The 23,401-nt window shown below is 30.4% G+C and overlaps 1 protein-coding gene across 1 annotated transcript; it reads left to right on the forward strand.

The window, feature by feature from the left end:
* Positions 1 to 11,924: 11,924 nt before the first annotated feature.
* LOC105796964 (uncharacterized) lies at positions 11,925 to 13,012 on the forward strand. The gene is made up of 3 exons (XM_012626841.2): positions 11,925 to 12,336; positions 12,438 to 12,566; positions 12,660 to 13,012. The coding sequence occupies exons 1-3, from the start codon at positions 11,953 to 11,955 to the stop codon at positions 12,810 to 12,812; spliced, it is 666 nt and encodes a 221-aa protein (XP_012482295.1). The 5' UTR covers positions 11,925 to 11,952; the 3' UTR covers positions 12,813 to 13,012.
* Positions 13,013 to 23,401: the final 10,389 nt, after the last annotated feature.

A 23,401-nucleotide genomic window follows, 5' to 3' on the forward strand; every position in this document is an offset into this window, starting at 1 on the left:
TAAGTAAGTGTTAGAGTGAGAATTTGATGTAGGGAAAATGTTTATCATGTCATAAAACATAATAAAAAGGAATAAAGTTTAATTTCCGAGCCTAGGGGAAAAATTGTAATTTTGTGAAACTTTAGGGGGCAAAAATGTATTTTTTCCAAAATGTGATTTTTGGACTGGATTGAATAATGTGAGTGTTAAATAAGTTAAATGTGTTATTATAAGTCAAGAAAGACAAAGAATTGACTTTGATTAGTGAAAAAGGAAAAAATGAGAAATTTCCCGATTGAACATTCAGAATAAAAGGGGATACGAATGAAGTGACAGAAATGATCACATGTGTGGCATGGACTGTGTGTAGGCCACTATGTGAAAGTGAAAGTGATGGTCACGTGTGTAGTACTATGTGCAAGCTACTACGTGTACCAGAATGATAGGTCGCATGTGTAGTACTATGTGCAGGCTACTATGCGTACCGGATAGCTTCGATCACGTTTGTAGTACTATGTGCAGGCTACTACGTGTATCGGATAGTGATGGTCACATGTGTAGTACTATGTGCAGGCTAATATGTGAACCGGTATCGTTAATTATAAGGTGGTTGCTATGTCTTGATCCCATTTGGATATCATTGATTACAAAGGGTGGTTGCTTTGTGTCTTTGAATCCACCGTGTATCTGTTATTATTCAAGTGTTCATTGGGAAATTGACGAAGTGAAAATACATGAGATCATGTAACGATTAAGTGTGATTGAATGATGAATATATGTGTGGAATTGAATTGAATAATGATTGAAAGTGAAAAAGTGAAATTATGAAAAAGTAAAATTAGCAACAAAATAGTTTTGGACAGTAACAATAGTGTGACTTTGAAAAATCACCAAAAATGGTGGAAATTGAATTAGAGAGTGAATAAGATATGAAATGAAAGCTTAATGAGTATTTTTACATAAAAGAGATAGAGCAAGCAAAAGAGTTATATATTTTGAGATATTGAATTTTAGTGAGGCAGGGTCGGATTGATTTCGGAATCCCCTATTCTAACTTTGGAAAATAATTAAAAATTGTAAAAAAATAATTATGAGTTATAGTTTATATGATTAGAATCCTTAATGAGTCTATTTTCAAAGGAAATAAACGAAAATATCATCTGAATTCTGTACAATGAGATAATTCATTTTTAGTGAAGAGAGGTCAGAGATGTTGAGCAGTGAAATAGGGGTGACTTTAAAGAATAAACTGTACTAATTGGCTAAGCCAAAAATTCTGAAAGTTTTATGGCAAGAATATATGTGAGTCTAGTTTTGGGGAAAATTAACAGAACTTAATTTAGAACTCTGTAGCTCCAGATAAAAATAATTTAGTGACTATAACTCGACTAGACAACTTTGAATTTAAATATAAGTGAACAGTGAAATTATGTATAATGCTATTTAAGCATGTTATATACATAAAGGATGTGGGATGGAGAGGAGGAGGAGGACAATAAAGTATATGAATGAATTGTGTATAATTGGTTAAATGTCTGATTATAATCGATAAATGTTGAAATAGGAGTGATGCTTATATTGGTGCATTACTGGTCATGGTAAGCTCATAAGAGAAAATAAAGTTTCATAGCATATGCTTATGGTATATTTGGCATTAAATGATGTCATGAGTGGCTCATGAATTAACTCATGTTGGTAAGTTTATGCATTATTATAGTATTCAAATATATACATATTTGTAATATTTTGCTATGTGATTCGGAAAAAGGGGAATAAATCGCATACTGAAAATTTGGCCATGGTGCTAGTTTATGTTAAAGGAGTGTTTTATGGCATATCTTAAGTAATGGAATGTTATGAATTTTGAGATTAATTTGCTAGTTAAATAAATGAAAAATGAATTGATTACGTATTCGTAATTTTGACATATGCTTGGTATACGAAACGTAATAATATATGCTTGAATAAACTTTAAGTATTCGAATGACATGGATTTGATAGTGATAAGATTCGAACATTGAATTCATGAAGCACAGGTGATGTATTATTGTTGTCTGATAGCTTGGTTCGAGAAATTTGTTAGGTAAATGGTAAGTGAAAGCATTTATGGATATAGAAGAAAATTTGGAGTGAATATGAAATTTAGCTCAATTAAATGATTTCATCAATTAAACATTGTGTATACCAGAATGTGTTAGTGAATTACATATTCGTAAATTGACATTCAAAGTTCAGTTTGTGATATATGAAAATAACATGAAAAGATTTATGATTGTGATTAATATTGATTCTGACTTAAAGTGGATTCTTCAATATTGGATTGATTTAACGAATATATTGAGCATATGAATAGGTATGTATTGGGCATCGACCTTCACCTATTCCGGCTCTTGTCAAATTCTAATTTCGGGGTTGTGTTTACACACCTAGTTTCTATTTGCTGAGAAAACTGCCCCAAGTCTTTGAAACCTACACTTGACCGAACAATCACCAATTATTCACTTAAAATTTTACTCAATCGAATACACACAAGTTGACCAAGCATTAAACTCACAACAACATTACCTTTGATCGAGTAAAGAGGGAGGTTTCACCTACTTAAGGCGTCAATCAGAGACCTCTAGCCCTTTGGTCAACTTCTAATCAACCAACAGAAAATCCCCTTAAACCACTTAACCAAACAAAATTTAATTAAGAAGTAAAAACATAACTTACCGTACCACTAAAACGTACGCTTACTCACGGAATGAATGAACACAAAGAAGCAAATAGGAAAAGAAAATAGGCGAGAGGGGAAAGAACTTTCGATAAAAATTTTGGCAGCAATTCGGCAGCAAAGAGAATAAATTCAAAACGTCAAAAGATTAGGAGCAACCGAGATTTAGGAAAAGAAACAGTTATCATTCGGCTTGGGAAGAAAAAGAAAAAGAATAAAAGATCAAAATAGAGAGATAAACCAAAAGCAGTAATGACAAAACTATCAAAAAATTGGGGAATGAGAGAGGGTAGCTGAAATTGCCACTACTAGTTTCGGTTCTATCCAAACTCCTTCAACCAAATCTCCACAAAACACTCCCCTCAATCCCCAAATCCCTTAACAACCAAAATTCCCTCAACATCCTCCTAAAAATCGGCCACAACATCCCCACACTCCTCAAATACTCAGAGTTTTACCACATTTCAAACTCCTTCACGGCACATGTACAAAAAAAATCCCCCTTGCACTTACAGAGATTCAAACTCAAGACCCCTAGCACTCCAACACCACCACTTAACCACCAGACCAGCAGACCCATTCTGACATATTATTCCAATTTTTATTTTTAAGCCTTCTGGCTAGAGATAGGGGTTTATTCAATTAAAAACAAAAATTTGCCCAAGTGAAGGCTTGAACTTGGGTCCTCCCAAACACTCCCAGAACACATACCCACTAAAGTTGACAGATATTTGTAACACAAACATACGGAAAAATATATAAGAGATTTTGGGGCGTTACATACAATATCATCCAATATCAATCATAGTATCGTTTTATTTAATTACCCTTATAACACGACTCAGACTCGAACGGATACACGGATCCAACCAACACACTAGTTTGGCACCTAGTGCCTCATCAGCGCTATATAAACTTGTCACCCAGTGTTTCATAGGTGAAATCGAAGTAAATTGGCACCCAGTACCTCATCGACTCGAAGTCGAAGAAATCTTTGAACTTTTCCTATCCTATGGCATGCCATCTATATCCGACTCAGCCCAATACAGTTAATAGGGTTTAATCTCACATTTCAGTTATCACCAATATCCAATACTAATTTTTCATATATTCATATATATACACATGAATTAAATTCAATCTATAATAATCAATATCCAACTTTCACATTAACACATATATTCATTTCAATTCAATAATCAATACATTCAATATGTATATACCAATTCAATCCATTTCAAATTATCAATATGTCAATTACTCGCCTCAACACTTACCATATGTATTAAATTGAATTATAACAATTAACAACTAAGTTCAAATTATAGAAATACAAACCGTAAATTCCGAGCTATTCCACACCAATTTTATCTTTCCCCTTTTTAGTCGAGGAGTCCGGTACGACGTTAGCTACGGAATTAAAATAATTAAAATTCATCAATACAATAAAATTTCAATATCATATTGAATATTGAATATTGAATATTGAATATTTAAATTTTACTCAATATTTGTCTAAATTCCAGTTTAGTCCCTAAACCGAGACTAATTTTTATTCTTTACATTTAATTCTATATTTTCATACAAATTTCACTTTTAAACTAAATTTAACTCCTTATTTTCATTTAAACCCCTAAGTTTTGAATTTTTCACAATTTAGTCCCTATTACTAAAAATTTGCGATTTATTTTACAATTTAATCCTTTTTCATTTCTAGCTTAAAAATCTATCAATTTAATCCCTAATACTTAAACTATTCAACAATAACAACATTTAAAATCTTAATAATTGCTAAAATTTTGACATGGGTCGGGTTCCTTAGATACCGGGATTCTAAAAACATAAAAATTACAAGAAAATGGACTAAATTGACTAACCAATTGAACTTTGAACAATTTGGAGCCCTTAGCCGTGCGTCTCCTTATTTTATTCTTTCTTTTTCTTTCTTTTCTTTCTTAGTTTTGTATCTTTTATTACTTATTTTATTATACGGTAAATTATTATATAATATATATGCATTTACTTAATTATTAAGATTCTTAATATTATAATATATTTTAACTTTAACTATTATAATATATAAATAAATTTACACATATAAGTCACTAATACCGTCCACTTAATGGAATAAAGTATAGTTGCTTCTTTAGTCCCTTTAATTAATTTTTAATCTATAATTCAACTTTCACCTTATACGCAATTTAGTCCTTATACCTAATTACTTTTAATTCAAGTAAATTCACTTAACTGAAACCTAATTAACTACACAACTAGCTTCGTAAATATTCATGAGATCGATTTACGAGAACGGAGTCCCGAGAATGCACTTCTGACACCCCTGGCTATCCGGTCATTACAGTACCTCTTTACTTCGAGGTTTGAATTCATTCATGTTACTTTCATTAAAGAAAGTAGCATGAGTTAAGACTACAACAATTTGCTCTTTTTGGTTATAAAATAAATTTTAACAGCCCGATTTTTAGTGGTGTCGAAAACAGTGGTTTCGGGACCACAACTCCGACATATTGGTCCGTAAATATTAATAATTTAGTATTTACGTGGTCATTAATGTGGTATTAAAATTTGGTTATGAAATTTTAATATTTAGATAGTTAAGAAAAAGGACTAAATCGTAAAAGTTGAGAAAGTTAATTCTATTACTTAAAGTTATTAAATAATTATAGAAATGTAATAAAAGGGAGTGATATGGTAATTATACCATTAGATAAAGTGAATGGACGATTTATGTGTTTAATTACATAAAATTTTAATTAAAATCAAAAGACATAATGGCAATTTTGTAAATAAGCTAAAAACTTATCAAATTAAAAGAGAAAAATGAAACATTTCTCTTGTTTTTCTTCTTCAATAAACCGTGTAGCCATTTTTGAGAGAAGAAAAACTTTGGTTAGCTAGGGTTCATCAATAGGTAAGTGTTTTGATGCCCGTTTTTAGTATATTTTATATTTGCGAGTTTGTATTAGCTTAATCTAGCTAACCCGAGAACCAATTTGTGAACTGATAAATGTTACAATTCTTTTCATTGATGGGTTCGATTGTTATTGAGTGTTGATGTAAGATTATTGAATATTTTTGCTAGATTAAACTATTTTATAAAGTAATTTTTAATAGTTTTAATGTTTAGGTACTAAATTGTTAAAATGATAAATTTTCTTGTATATGAGGTGAAATTATTACAAATATTGGTTGTTGGGAGGTCATAGATGATTCAGCTGAATTGGGTTTTAAGAAAAAAAAATGGTTAAATTGCATGTGTTTAGGGACTAAATTGAATAAAAGTGAAAAGTTAAGGGCAATTTTGTAAAATACCCAAAAAGGTCTTAATTGCATAAGATGACTAAATTTTGTTGTTGATTTAATTAATTGAATGAATTTATTATTTTAGACCAGTCATGTGTTTAGGTACCTAAGCAGTTGGGTGAAAAATGAGCATGATTTGGATCAATTTTGGGCATACATGGCCGTGTGACCCCTATTTTGAAAATTTACAATTTTTCCCTGAATGATTCAATTTGTTCTGATTTGGCCTCTAAATGTTCGTAACTTATTTTTAGGGCTTCGAAGGCTTAATTTAAGACCCGTAAATGTATGTTCTATTTTATTGTGAATCTTATATGAATTTATAGGATTATTTTATAATTAGATGCTAATTAAAATGAAATTGTTTCGACTTGTACGGTAACACTCTGTAACCCTATTCCAGTAACGGAACGGGATATGAGTGTTACACAAATCACCCTTTGTTCCCTTTGGATATCCTAAAAACATGCACAATTTTGTCTATTAGTCCAACTTTCGTACATCTTTATCAATAGGTGGGTCGAGCATCCCCAAATCCTATAATGATTAAGATTCGGTTTCTTGTCATGCCACAATTCGTATGGGGTTTTCGATGCTGCCTTAGTTGGCACATCCTTCAAAATATAGTTAGTTGGCACATCTTTCAAAATATAGCAAGTCGTTTGTACAATATATCCCCAAAAAGAGATTGACATATTCAAATAACTTAACATCGAACGTACCATGTCTAACAACGTTCGATTTCTTCTCTGTACCACACCATTCTGTTGTGGAGTGCCCAACGCGATTAACTGAGATAAAATCTCATTCTCTATAAGATACCTTAAAAAATCATCAGATAAATATTCCCTACCTCGATCAGACTGAAGTGCCTTTATGGGTAAACCTAGTTGTTTCTCCACTTCCGCATGAAACTCTTTGAATTTATCAAAGGTTTCACTCTTGCGGTGCATCAGGTATACATTCCTATATCTAGAATAATCATTAATAAAGGTTACATAATACTCGTAACCACATCTTGCACTAACGCTCATAGGGCAACATATGTCAGTCTGCACAAGTTATAGGGGTTTTTCGACCCTCGTTCCTTTTGCATTAAAAGATCGCTTAGTCATCTTACCTTCCAAGCAAGATTCACATTGTGGAGGATCAACTTCTTTAAGTGAACTTAAGATACTATTTTTCACAAGTCTAGTGATTCTTTATTGGTTAATATGACCAAGTCTCAAATGCCAAAGATACGCTTTATTAGAGTGAGGAGTTTTAAGTCTTTTATTTGATATTTTAGTCTCAAGCAGTGTGTACATCTTTGGTTTGACAAATAGAGATTATTTGACATCCATCCATTACAGATAAGATTGTGATTTCTATATATTGCAATTTCATTATTAAAAGTCACGGTCAAGCTATCTTTATATAAACATGCAACGAAAATTAATTTTCTTTTGAAACTTAGTACATAGAAAACATCTTTTAAAATAATCTTCCTAAAATTATCAAAATAAAGATGTACATCTCCCATTGCTTCAGCTGTTACACTTGTCACATTCTCGGTTCTCAACGATAAGCTTTTATCTCTAAGATCTTTCGTCTTCTCAAACCCTTGCAAACATACTTCAACTCATCATATAACATGTTTCAACACAATTTCATACCAAATATCATATATAAATTAAATCATATTACTTTTTATTCTATTCAATTTAGTCCATATCTTGATATTCAATCTCAATCATAGCGATTCAATTAAAATAACCATTGTCAACTCACCCCAATAAAATATAATGAAAAATATAATAAATATTCAATATTTAAATTGATCTTGAATCATAAAAATACAAACCAAAAGCTCGCGTCGTTCGTCCTCGGCTCTTGCCTTTCTTTTCCCTCTCGATGGCTCGGTGTCGTTTTTAGCTACAAATAATAATTCCAACAATAACACAATACAAAATTACATCCAAATCACATTCAAATACAAAGCCAAACATATTTTGCAATTTATTCAATTTAGTCCCTAAACTCAGAACAAGCATAACTTTCGATATAAAGTTTTAGATTAAAATCTGATTTCACATATATTCATTAGGGATCTTCTACTTCCTATTCCTACCAAAATTTCATAATAATTTTATATTTTATTCAATTTGGTTCCTAATGTACGAAACTAGCTTTACAATTTAGTACTTTTCATAATCTAAGCTTAATTTCTATCAAGTTCACACCTAATTCTTCCAATTTTTAATAATGACAACTTATCAAAACTTCAAAAATTGAATGAATTTATATATAGGCTATCTAAATCAAGCTCCCATGATTCAATTTTCATAAAAAATTTTAAAAAATGGCTACGGACTTACTTGAAGTTGATAGCCGACTATCCAAGAGTTTCAAAGTTTTCTTCTTTTTCTTTGGTTATGGAGGATGACACAAGGTTAAAGATGATGAATTTCTCATAATTTTCCACTATCTAATAATATATATATATATGTATATAGTGTGATTAGTGTGATTGAATTTTAATTAATTAACTTAATTAAGGTTTATTTTACTTTAATCACTTATTAACCAAGCTTAATAATACCCATCAATACCTTCCACTATCTAATGCTCATTATTGGTTTATTAACCATTTTAGTCCTTTGTATAATTACTATCTAAGTCTCCAAGCCTTTTTCTAATTAAAAATCTATAGCGATTAAACTTTTACAATTTAGTCCATCAGCCTTAATTAGCTACTTTTTTAGCTAAATTGCAATTAATCTATTTACAAACTCTGTAAGTATCCATATTTAATAGTTATGGACTCAGTTTACGGAAATGGGATCTCGAAACCACATTTTCCAACACCATTGGAAATCGGGTCATTATAGGTTTTGATTTTAAAAAGAAGAAGAAGAGAAGAGTAGTTTTAAAAACTATTTTTTGGGTTTAGGCTCTAGGTTTTAGGAAAAATGGCTTAATGGAATTTTTAGGCCTCGAATTTTTTCAAAAAAATCAATCAAGCCCTTTTGAACTTTTTGCACTCAATTGAATCTTTAAACTAACAAAACAGGCCAAATAGGCCATTTTACTATTAGTAGTCATCAAAATACACAATTATAAAAATAAAAAGTTTCAAAAATTTTAAATTATTTTTTAAGTAATACACAATGAATCTAAACAAATAGTTGTCAAAGTTCATTTAAATCGGACACCCATTTATCTAGATTCATTTTGGAATTATAAAAACATGAAAAACTTATAAAAATTATAAAAATCATTAAACTTTATAATAATTATTAGAAATTAACTAAAGACCATAAAATTTTACAAAATTTCTAATTTTTTGTCAAAAACCATAAAAATTGAAAAATAATTTATAAAAATTATTAGAAATTAATTAAAACCATAAAATTTTATAAAAATATTATTTTATAAAATTTTATAAAAATATATATTTTTTCATTTTCATTAAATTATTTGACTAAATAACTAATTTTGAAATATATCAAACATTGAAATCCTATTTTTCTCTCATGCAAACTATTGAAAGTTTTTTAAAATGTTAGGCTTTTTAAAGATGAATGCTTTTTTTTTGAATTAATGGCTATATTAAAGAGAAAATATTTTTAAATTTTTTAAAGAATATTTAACTTCTTTTGTAAAATTTTGTGGTTTTAATTAATTTCTAACAATTTCTATAAATTATTTTTCTAATTTTTATGGTTTTAATAAATTTATTTTTATAAAGTTTATAAAATATTATGGTTTTTAATTAATTTCTAATAATTCTTATAATTTTAATGATCTTTTAATTTATAATATTTTTTATGTTTTATAATTCTAAAATGTATCTAGACAAATGGGTGTCTAAGTTCAAATAAATCTAAACTATCGGTTGTCCAATTCATTGTGTGTTTATTTAAATAATAATTTTAAAAAAATTTTATTTTTTAATTTTTTTTATTTCTGATGTCCGAAGATGACGTGGAACTACCACGTCAGCCTTTGATGATGACATGGAACTAGGACATCAACAATCAGTGATGACATGATATTGCCACATCAGTGGACGATGTTAACATGGTTATTATTAATGATCATGTCAGCGTTGTTGTTAACTAATAACGGTCTAGGTTAGTCAAAGGGTCTATTTAGTCAGTTTTGTTAGTTCAAGGGCTCAATTAGGTGCAAAAAGTTCAAAGAGGCTTAATTAATTTATTTATTTTTAAAAAAAGTCCAGGGCTAAAAGTATCATTAAGCCCAAAAAAAAATCTTGAAGGAAAACCAAAAAGATTTAAAAAAAAAAGTTTTTCTAAACTTTTTTTTCGTTATCAAAATCTGCAAATTTAAAGTTTTTCAGTTAGAGATTTGAGTTTTTCGAACCAGAATTTTAAAGAGTGAAGAACATGAAATTTTGGTATCACATTATATTTATTGAGGACCAACAGATTGTACCAAAATTCTTAACACCATACCAATATTTCTAACATGAGACCAAAATTTTAATGAATATCAAAATTTGTAATCAAATACCAAAATTTTAACAAATATTGAAAAATCTAATAGGTGCCAAAATTTATAACCAAATACCAAAATTTTTCTTTTCCAGCAGTGTGTGTGGACCAATAAACTTTTCAAAATTTCTGTAACAAAATATCAAAATTTTGACGGATGCCCTAATAATTAACATCTTCCATGAGAAATTTTGGTATCCATCATAAATTTTAGTGTTGAGTTAGAAATTTTGATACAATTTATTGAAATAGCAAAAATGAAAATCTTCCTTTATTAGAACACTTGAATAGGTTAGAAATTTTGATACAATTTATTGAAATAGCAAAAATGAAAATCTTCCTTTATTAGAACACTTGAATAGGAAAATGGAAATTTTGATATAGCAAAAAATGTAATGATTTTTATTAGAAATAGTGATAGTAGGTTAGTGTTAATCTTCCTTTTGGGAGAGTATAGCAGAGCAACTCGGGAATATTTATTTATATACAGTCTGATTTTCCAGACAAATCTTGCGGTTTTAAAATTTTGATACTAAAAAATTAAAATCTTAAACGGGCTTGGGCCTCACACCATTCTTATCAAGTCACAAATTTTGTCTTCCATACGTCAACAGGTTATGAGCCCCGCAAAAGAGTATGGCTTAACTAAAACAGCCTTATTATTTATTTGTTCACTACCTGGAATTTATTGAAAAGCGATGTCTTAAAAATTAAAAATAGATAGATTACTACTATGAAGTAAGAGTAAAATTTTTTTATAATCTTACAAGCATTCAATTAATTAATATTAATCAGAATATGAAGGACAAAATCTCAAAAATTTTAATTTAAAACTCTAATTTTACAGATTAATTTGATTAAGTTTACAGATAATTAATAATTGAATAATAATAGTTTAGACTTGTTTATGGGTTGAGTTATCTGTTCAAACTCGAAGTCTGTCCGAAATTTGAAAAAAAATATTAACCCAAAAAATGTATTTAGACAAAAAAATAGACCCATTTAAAATATGAGCCGAATTTGAATTTGAACATTCAAGGCTCGAACCCGACACGTTTTAAGTTAATAATGTTTTATGTTATGTTTTTTTTATATATATTATATAATTTGTAATACATAAAAATTAAATCTATAATAATATATAATACTAATTCTATGATATAAACATTAAAATTATTAATGTGACTATATATAAAAAGTTAATAAATAATAATATATTAAATTATTAAATATTAAATTAAAAATAATATAAATATATATTTAAAATTTTTAAAAATAGTATAAACTTAAATTAATTAATTATAAATATAAATAGAATTGAATAAAATTTAAAAATCATAAATATAAAATATATTAATATTATACCTAAAATAAACACCTGTATAGATTAAAAAGAAACTACAATAATTTAATTAGGCCACGCAAAACTTGATAGAAACCATGGCCATCATATTAAAGATCCAAAATCTATATTCCTTCGCTGCTCCAACCTTTCCTTTCCACGCCAAGAAAAAGAAAATGAAGAGTTATCAGTCTATTCTTATTTTGCTGCTGATGATATTGCCGCTTCTTTTATCCCCAAATGCAGTGGAGGGAGGCAAGCGAAAGATTCACATTACCGACGATCTGGACGACGTCGTTGACGATGAAGAAGACGAAGCCTGGAAAGAATGGGGTAAGAAGAAAACTTCTCAAGAATTCGATCCCCCCCCTTCCGATTTCGATAAGATGGAGCTTTCCCAGATTCAGGAGGAAATCATGAAGCGCCATACCGGCCCTGCTTTTGGCTTCGTTAAGCTCCGCTTGGGCATTCCCCGGGATAAGGTTTTCATTTTTGTTTCTTTTCTTTTTCAATTCTTCGAGGATCTGTTTCCGTCTCACTCATTGATTGGGTAATTGATGGGCATTTTTTTTTTTGGATTCAGAACATGGTAGCTGAAATTGCTCTGAAATGGACCCAACTTTTGAGAACGGGAGCGCTTGGGGTGAAATTCATGGGCATTGATTTAGGCACAATCATGTTCAACGTGGAAGATGGGCACAAAGTATTAGAGGTAAACATTAGATTTCCTTGTTCAGCTACCAATATTGTCCCTTCTTTAAGTCATAGGAAATTCACAGGTAATCGCTATGTTTTGGAATTACAGTTGAAGGAGTTCATACTGAGCCAGGACGAGGCCTACGAAATCAAGATTGGGGATAAAGTTTATAGAAGAGCAGGAGATCCGCCGATCGAAGTGGTCGCTGAGAAACTTCGCCAATCCAAGAAAAACGAAGAGCATGTGAAAGAAGAACTGTAATTGGCTGGAAATTCTATTCTAATCACTTCTTTGTCACGTTACTTAAAAAGATTAATTTAATTGCATTGCATTGCACGATCAGGGAGCATCTGATGCATTGACTCTGTAAAATTAAAGCCTGCTTGACTCAATTCATAAACCTCTGCTTGTTATCTGGATTATTGATAATCAGAGCTTCTCCTTTCGCATCTTAATCCAAATTGATGGTGAAATTATAAGCATCTCTTATCTCTGGGAAACGAAGTTATAGCCCATTTTAGCCATATGGGCATTTCCCGTGCTATATTACTTGGATCATCAGAGTACTGCATGTTTTCCTACGCTTATTTCAAAGCAAACTTTTAAATAACATTCCTTTCAAATATTTAAAAGGTCATTTTCAAAACAATCATCAACTTCTAAATATCAATTTTCAGTAATATGTATATTGAATTATTTCTCATCATTGTCAACTAAACCACTAGTGTATAATGATAAAGATTTTGCATTGCTATCAAGTCTTTCGGTTGGCATTTATTTTTGGCAGAAATAAAATTTTAAAAGCTTGAAGGGTATTAAAATTTTGTTTGAAGAAGGCTTAAATTAAATACTTAATGATTGGGAGCTATTAAAATGTTATAAGATAATGGTGAAGAGGATTTAAAAGGCATTGTGTCCTTAAGATTCTAAAGTTTATCCAAGGATTAGCTCCGGAATCACTACTCGTGGTACTTGGTTTGGTACCGCTATTGCGCTTGACTTTGAGAGTAATGAACATCTTTAGTAAAATATTTTTTCTATTTACTTCGAGTAATTAGCAATACTTTTTTTGTGGACTTTCGGAAATTTGTTTATGTAACTTGGTAGGGAAATTTTGAGGCATGAGTAAAAAATCCTTTACATGTAAGGTCGATTGCTTATGTACTTTGAATATTCATTTGGGTCAACCAATCGCGAAAGCTTTTATTAGAGGGGCTGCTCTTGGTCTAATGAATATCACTTACGTTGGTGTTTATGAATCTACTGAAAGTTCAAAAAGGAAAGTGAAATATGATGAAAGGAGGTTTAGAGAAGAAACAATAATCTAGAAAATTAATCTTTGATTTCTGGTCAACCAAAACTACTATAGTGATGAAATGACTTTATATTGGACCAAGTTATATTAATGTTGGTTACAACCAAATGAGCTAAACATCTTAGCTAATTAACTTACTACTAGAAGTATTATACCTGAGTTAGTCATATTTTAACTCATGACTTACATCACTTTAACATTTTCTTCAACTTCACATCTTCTTGGTATATTGTTTGAAGCTCATTAAAAAAAAGAAACTAAAGCTTATTCTTAAGTGGAGAGATTACAACATGTGTAAATGGCTTGGTTAGCAAATTGGCTATTTGTTCAGCAAATGGAACAAAATTAACTTATAACACCCTACATTCTTTCGGGTCACCTGAGTATGAGTAAAAAAGAAATCTTAAAAATACTTGAGGCTTAAAAATTTTAAAATAATCAAATAAATTCTTATGAATGAAATAAAAATTTATGGTAGGAGTGAGTTCACATTCACTACATAAAATTTTTATTGGTTTATCGGGTAAGGTGGAAAAGATGGCGGGGATGCGTAGTTCACCTTGTTTTCTACAAGATAGAGAGATTCCATTCCAAGGTGGTTGGAGAAGGGAGATAAAAAGACGAGAGGGGATAGTCGGAAGAAGGAGGAGAGAAAGAGGGCCTACCCCTAGCTCCAAGCTTTGGGCCTTATATACCCTTAGCCCCAATCTTGAGGTGCTAAATGTTGAGTTCTCATAGGAGGGTTATAGGCAAGTGGCCAAGTGGTTTGTCACTATAAGCCTAGGTAGGGTGAGACATGCTTTTGGTCACCTTATATGGGATGTGATAGTTGGAGCCTAGTATAAAGGTTAACAAGTGGGGCGTTCTTGTCAATCAATTCAAAGGTGCTTCTGGGGGATAACGATTAAATTGACTACCAGGCTAAAATCCTCGTTATAGTCATAACAAACAATATGTGAATAGCCTTTGGCTACAAGCCAAGTATTGTATCGTACTACAGACCCATTTGGATTTCTCTTTAATTTGAACAACCAATTACACCTTATAGGTTTCCTATTATAAAACAATGGTTGAAGGGACCAACTTCTAATTGTAATCAAAGCATTTAGCTCACTTTGAACAACTTGCTTCCAATTTCCTAACTGCATGGATTGATGAATGTCGAAAGGTTTAAACTTAGATATAACATGAAAAACCTTTGGCTTGGAAATCCCTACTTCCCCTCTAGTCAACATGGGATGAGTATTTACTACCAAAAGTCTATGTGATGATGGGGGAGATAGTACTAGATTTACTATGTTACATCTGTAAATTAACCTTAGAATTTGAAATAGAAGCACTACCACCCAAAAATGATCTACTTAATGCCAACTGACTTGAAGTTGTAACTCTATCATTGCTAGGTTAAAGTGAAAAGGGCTTCCATGATGACTACAAATCACTCATTTGGACATACTTAAAAGCATCAAGTCTATATGAGCACTTTGGAGACAATAAGAGTTACCATTGAAAATTACTATGAGGATGCAATACTCTTTCTGTTAAGAGAGCCAGAGTGATTCAATTATGCAAATTGCATATAGGAAGATTCTTTCTTCAAAGTTGACAAGCCTTGAAAATATAGACCCTTCTAGTGGGATTGAGACACTAGTAAACTTAATCCTTTGAAGAATATCCTAGAAAAGTACAAGCAACAAATAACAATTATAGCTTATTTTGATTATATGGTCTCAAATTTGGAAAATGTTGATAGCCAAATATTCTCAATAACTTATAGTCAGGTTTCCCACCAAATAATTTCTTATATGGTTAAGTACCTTCAAAGGAAACTTATAAAAAAATACAACACTGGAAAACACATCTTTCTAGTAGTTGATAAGGATATATTTGTGACATTTGTTGTAGTCCTTTACACTTGTATTTTTCTTATTTTAAAGTAAATTAGTTAGAATATTTATTTTTATGTTTTACTCATTTAAGTTATGATGTAGGTTTGGTATTCATTTTAATATGAATTTTAGCATTTGAATAAATGTGATTTGATTGGGCTTAAATTTGTGCTTAATTGAGTGTAGGAAATAGGGAAGGAATGCCTTGAAGTGATGAAAATTGCTGGATCTAGTGCCTTAAGTGTAACATTTTCATTTAAGTACACTTGTAATTTTTCGAATAGATTGGTTAATAAAACTATTCATGAATTACATTAATACTTTATATATTGTCCTCACATGATTTTTTCATGCAAAGCAAAATGGAAGAAAATATTGCTCCCTGGTTGTCTATTGTTTAACTAATATTTAGCGATATTACGTGGTCAGATCGTAATACAGAAATACAACTTGTATTAGTAGATGAACCTAAACATGTTTTTAGTTTAATCGAAAATGAGAAAACTGATTGAAAGACTAATATGTCATCTATAAGGTCCAATTAGGGAGATGCTTTGTTTGGGGTACTAGAGCAGGTGACTCTCAGAAAATAAAAGACATAGATGTGACTGACTGGACTGAGAGTACATCGGACTAGACTCAAGTAGTATAGATCCCAAATATGTTTATGGATCTATTTGCTCGTAACATTCATAGTGTGACATACCTAAATCCTGAATAGATGACAGACTATTTATGTAACATCCTGAGATAGGGTCTGAAAGTTTTAGCCTCGCCAGTGAAAGTTTGCCAATGTTTCGACAAACTAGGGCCTTACGTTAGCAGCCTCATTTTGACCTAAAATGGCTAACTAACATAATTAAATTGTGTTGTATGGATGAAAACACCCTTTCTCTTTTAAGTGGCCACGTCGCGTCGGTGTCATGACACCCTCAAGCCTATGTCGCGACACTAATGGCAGTTTACTTCCTTGGGCATGTCTCCCGGGCTATGTCGTGACACCCTCTTGTCTATGTTGTGACATCCTTGGCAGTGATCTCCTTAATGTATTTTGGATGTTGTGTTGCGACACCCAAGTGCCGTGTTGCAATATCAAGAGCAGTTTATTGTCTTTCTGCACTAAATTGATGTCCTGCACACTCACCTAACATGTTAGACTACCCTTAGGCCTAGTTTGGCCTACAAGGTCATTTAAAACACTTAAATTACTCATTTTATTATTTAAGTAGTAAAGACGAAAAATAAGTAAAAACACTACTAAATTGCTTTCTAACAAGCTTATTAAGTATAGATAAATGTTTAATTTGCTATAATGAATTGCGGTAGATCAAAACTTCAACCTATTCTCAACTAAGATTGGAAATCTCATTCTCAAAATTGTCATTTTCTATACACCAAAATATATCAAAATATCAAAATCTAATCTTTCTCATAATCTTTGAACTCAAATACCATGTTAGGAGAGGTAGACATTTTCATTACCTAGTATTTTGAAGCTTTTTCTCACTACCTTTCATTTTCTCTCTCAAGAAATATCAAACTCAATCTAAAAATTGGTGAAGATTATAGAGGAAATGAGTTTGGAAGGTAATTTCCTAAGTGATTTTATTAAAAATCAAGGTGGGTGCGGAGGATTTTTAGAAAAATCGCAAAAAATGTATGGAAAACGATTGAAGAAGAATCTTCTTGGGACAACATTGGTCGGTTGCAACAAGATTGATGAGGGTGATTCTTTATCTTTTTCCCTTAAAAAAAAATCCAAGCGGGCTTAAGGTAATGTCCACCCATCCAAGTCTAAAGTTTTACAACATGTTTGGTTGGCTGTAATACTAATACATTACAGCTGAATTCAGTGGGACCATCACTAAGCCATTGTTTGGTTGGTTGTAATGAGCTATTACAGCCCTATTCCATACGGGATTATTCAAGGCAAAAGTGTTGCTTACAATTCGGTGGTCTCCCCAAGGAATAATGATTCAGCGAATGGGTAGGTGAAAAATTAGGTCAAAATTTCCAATTTTACCCTCATTTCTTTCTCACGTCTGAAGCACTTTCCTCTTTTCTCATTCTTCTTCCCATTTCCTCCCAACCTTATGTCCCTCTTTTTCATGCTTCTATCCTCACCAACCCTATCTCCTTTTGACAAACCCTAACAAGGCCTTCTCTTGCTTTCGATTGAGGTAGGAACTTGAGATGAGAAACAATCAGATAGTGGTTCAATGTGAGCAGTCCTCCCTCAGGTAACTCTTCTCCCATTTTGATTTCCTTTTTTCTAATTTTTTTGTTAAATTAGTAGAAATAATAGGTTTCTTTTCAATTTTGAAGATTGATACTGGTTTTATATCCCTTTGACAAACCCTATCTCCCTTTGACAAACCCTAACAAGGCTTTCAATCTAAGAATCATTTTTTTAATTCCAAATGCTCTCAACAAGGCCTTCTCTTACTTTCGATTGAGGTGGAAACTTGAGAAGAGAAATAATCGGATAATGGTTCGATGTGAGCAGTCCTCCCTTAGGTAACTCTTCTCCCATTTTGATTTTTTTTCTAATTTTTTGTTAAATTAGCAAAAATAATAGGTTTCTTTTCAATTTTGAAGATTGATACTGGTTTTATATTGCTAAACTTTAATGTCCCTTTCATGGTGTTTTGATAGTGATTCTTGAATTTTGATAGTGATTTTTTTTGATTTTTTGTCTTCTTGCTTGCAGTACTAACTGGAATATTAAATATTTACCAAAACCCATAATTTTTTCAGATTTTTTTCTTGGTTTGTAAACCTGCTCACTGCACTTAATTATAAAAAATAGAATTTAGCTGCACTTAATATATTATATAATATAGTTTTAATGCTATATCTACATGAGGATGGACCATCTTACCATATTGACTTCAAATATATATTATGCATATATGTGTGCTCAAATCATTGGTGATTGCTTACCACAAAGAGTCAATGATATTATATTTAATTTAAATCTAATTTGATCTAGTATGCTTCGTTCATTTATAAGTTCAAAATTTCAATTTTTTAATATCGAATTGGCACAATGAATCTCAAATATTTAATATTTAAGTTTGTAGTTGTAACTTTCTACTGGTTTTCTTTGTTATTAGTTTGTCCCTACATTTTGAAGGCAACAGATAATTGAGTTTCTATTTTCTAAGGTTGTATAGTAATTCTCCTTAAAAACTAATAAAAACATTATCATATTTGTACCTATCTTCTTCTGTTTTATGCAATTTAAATTAAGGGTATCGTTCATAATGTTGATAGTTGATTGGACAAAGACATTATAACGTGATCACCAGTCCATCGTAAGATTTTTGTATTGAGTTGTAGGCAATTGTTCATTACCCTCATTTTTCCACTGGTTTTCATCTATTTTGATTTATTCAAAAGTTGCAGATTTTATCTGGCATTTACCTGGTTGCTAAGGACATTTTCTTGGAATGATTAGTTCCTTATCCATTTCTATTCTCATTTTCTAGGTTTCATCTATTTAATTTCTTCAGAAGCTGATAGTGTTCATGTTTCTCTTCTGACAACTTTTTTTTTTCACTGTTTCTCAATGCCATGTTCAGTTGTAAGTAGTGCATGTTGTATCTTATCATGAATTATTGAATTATTGTGGTTTTGAACTTGTAATATTGTGTTTCTCATTCTTCCTTGTTTGGTTGCTCATAAAATTGAAAGAAATGGGTATTTAACTACTTGATAGAACTTGTAACATTGTGTTTCTCGTTCTAGTCTAGTCATCTATGCAAGCCTTTTTCTCATTAGCATGTGGAAAAATATGAAAAATCGAAATCTAGATTCATTTTAGCTAATGCACTTATAAAAATCCTTAAACTATTTTACCTTCTATTTAAACAAACCTTCAAATTATTTTTGTAGTTAAATGATTTTTACTCATAAACCCTTTGATTTTGATATTGAAGTAAAAATATTTTGAATTTCTAGATCCAATCTAATTTCTTATTGATGTAATAGAAATTATATACACTTTAACATCAATATAAACTTTAAAAGATCAATCAAAATTTTCATGTATTTAAATGATGATATAACTAAGCAATTTAATCATTATACAAAAATGTTGGTCCAAACAATTAAAATTGATAAAGTGCGTTCAATAAGAGTTGAATGTTGGAGCAAACAAGTCAAATGTTTGTCGAACATGGCATTGAATAAGAGTAATCCAAGGAAAATGAATAGACAATAAGGGTTGCTGCTGTTTAATACTATTGTTGTTCATTTTTTTTACCATGTAATCTTACGAAACTTGAATTTCTTGTGTGATATACATTAAACCATTCCCTAAATTGTTTTTTTCCCATGTTTTGTCGGTGTTGCGTGTTTGCAGTACTTGCTTGAGTTATTTTAGTTTAGTCATATGCTAGATGAGTATGCTTTAATTGTTCAACCTTATGTAATATTATGTGTTATTTTTTAAGGTAACAATACCCTCCCAATGTCTTTGTTGTAAGTTGGTTATTTGTAAATCACTGGAAATATGATTTGTTAATGGAAAAGGAGACTGCCAAGGTAAAGAGCGGCACACCCTCGTAGGCTGCCAAATGCCAAGAGTCAAAAACAACAAAAAAATGAATAAGGAAAAGGGACATAAACAAATATCTCCATTGGAATGATGATACCATTACTCTTTTCTAGTAATACAGGAAATACAATATATACATGTTAAACTACATTTACAATTCAGATTTGATCTTTTTACTTTAAACAAGAACATTTTGGTTATATTTAATTTTTGATATGTTTTTATTTTTGATATGTTTCATTTAAAACTATTTTAATCTTTTGATATATTTTTAAACTATTTTTATTTTCGATATCTTTAATTTATGTTATATTTAATTTTGGTCTTCAAACAATGTTTTATATTACTTATATTGTTTGATTAAAATTATAATTAACACTACAAAATTATCTCAACAAAAGAAACAAAAAAAAAAGAAAGAAAAGAAAGTGAAATGCTACAAACAAATCATGTTATGGTAAGAATGTAATGTATATGAAGTTTTAAATTTTATTTAAATAAAAATAATAATCGAATATTTTAAAATACATAATTTTAAGATATTTAACACACTATATACCTATAATCGAATTGAGTTAATACAAAATAAAAGAAATTAAGACCTTATTTTCTTTTCTCATAAAAATTATTAAATTCATATTTTTTTCTTTTACTAATTTTAACTATTCAATCTCAATAATATATATTTTCTATTCACAATTATTAATTCAAATAAAACATTAGTTAATTACAAAGTGAGGATGAATACAAACTTTTAAAAGGTAAATTAAAGATCGAATATTTTAAAATTTTCATATAATATATGTATATTTCGTAGAACTAGAAACTGTGTTATTTGGATTTGGATGTATTAAATGGGTATTTTTAAAATAATTATTAAACGTCATCATCAATTAATCAAATCCACAAAAACACATTCTTTTCTTTTCTTTCTTTTTTTTCTTTTTGGGTGATTGATAAAGAAATGAATTTCAAGTTTTTACTTGCAAAGATAGTTGTAATTTCTATTTTGTGCTTTGTAAAGATTCTTAATATATATTGTTCATTTTTCTTTGATAGTGTGTTATTACTTCTTCTTCTTCTTCTTTGGCTTGTTTGATTGCTTCCTCCACCTACAGTTGAGCATCTTGTATTCACTGAAAGTTCTTTGACAATTAAATTCTTTAATTTTATTTTACTGTTATTGAAATTAGTATTGGAGAAGTGTGACCCTTTTACTACGATTTGAAGATATGTAACACTTTAATATCTTGCAGTAATGGCTCGTCTGCCTTTAATAATACAAAGTGTGAGGCGTAAAAGAATTGATCTTGCATTGACAATATGGTTGCAAATGTGTACAGTTGCGAATTGGTTCTTAGTTACATTGGGTGTCATCCATAGCCTACATACTTATAGACCAAGGATTAGATCCTATATTTTAGATTTTTATGCAAAACGAGATTATGTGAAAAGACTTGTATATGCTAGTGACGAGACCTGTATTGAACAAGCTAGGATGAATAGAATTACCTTTTTTAAACTATGTGAGATGTTACAAACTTTAGGGGAATTGAAGTCGTCAAGGAACGTGCTTGTTGATGAGCAAGTGGCAATGTTTTTACATATCATTTCTCATCACCTTAAAAATCGAGTTATTAAGCATCACTTTAATAGGTCCGGGGAAACCGTTAGCAGATCATTTTACAATGTTTTAAATGCTGTCATATGCTTACAAGATGTGTTATTTAAAAAGGCAGAGCCAATTACAACTAATTTTACAGACCCAAGGTGGAAATGGTTCAAGGTATTGGAGTGAGTTTTATATATAGCTTGTACATAGTTTAGTTGTTTTAGATTTAAATATAGTATCCTAACTCAAGCTTTTATACATGTGATGTAGAATTGCTTAGGTGCTTTAGATGGAACCCATATCAAGATTAGGGTTCCAACAGTTGATAAACCTAGATATCGAACGCGAAAAGATGACATAGCAACAAATATGTTAGGTGTTTGTACATCTGATATGCATTTTGTTTATGTTTTTCCCGGTTGGGAAGGTTTTGTTGCTGATGGACGGGTTTTTCAAGATGCCATTAGTAGGAGACATGGACTTAAAATTCTTCATAGTAAAATGCAAAATTAGAGGAGTTTAAATTAATCTTTAAGATCATACTTTTTCGGGAAATTAACCATGACAAATAGTTTTTTTATAGGTTGTTATTATCTAGTTGATGCTGGATACACAAATTGTGAGGGATTTCTTGCACCTTTTAGAAGACAAAGATATCATTTGAATGAGTGGCGTCAGGGTTACTAGTCAAGTACTCCAGAATAAATTTTCAATATGAAACATGCTTCAGCATGTAATGTTATTGAAAGATGCTTTGGGTTATTAAAATTTAGATGGGGAATACTTAGGAGTCCATCATTCTATCTTGTAAGGGTGCACAATAGAATCATTATTACATGTTGTTTTCTCCATAATTTTATTTGAACCTATATAAGTCTTGATCCTATTAAAGCGGAGTTGGGAGAAGGATTACCTAGTAATGTGATAGATGACAATGAACCGAATATCGTAAATATTCATCCATCGAATGCATGGGCTACTTGGAGGATGGAACTAGCCAACCAAATGTGCGATGAATGGCAAGCATTTAGAAATTAGTTAGGTTTAGGGTAAAAATTATAACACCCCAAACCCGGCCTAGACGTTATGGCCGAATTTGACAGTGTCAATGGTAGTACTTTTCGAAAAAATATGTCGTTGCTAAATCCTCTTTTCTATTTAACCATTTTTTTATTATCTTATGTTAACTTCAAATTGTGTCGTTCGTTTTCATAACATTATTCATTTACAAATCGTTATTCAATTTCAAAACATTTTTTTTATTTTTAATGCGGAAGCTTTTAAACAGTTTGCTTATTCGTGGTATTTTGATAAAACATTAATTTCATTTGAAAACCTGAGTTTTACCTAACACTAGCAGATTTAAATCATAAAACTGTATAAAATATAAATTTTAAACCAAAATTCGTAAAGGCATAATTACAGCAAAATACCCCCAAATAAAATTAAAATCATAAATAGGTAGTAAACAGT

The sequence above is a fragment of the Gossypium raimondii genome, chromosome 7, assembly GCF_025698545.1.
Source record: "Gossypium raimondii isolate GPD5lz chromosome 7, ASM2569854v1, whole genome shotgun sequence".
NCBI lineage: Eukaryota > Viridiplantae > Streptophyta > Magnoliopsida > Malvales > Malvaceae > Gossypium > Gossypium raimondii.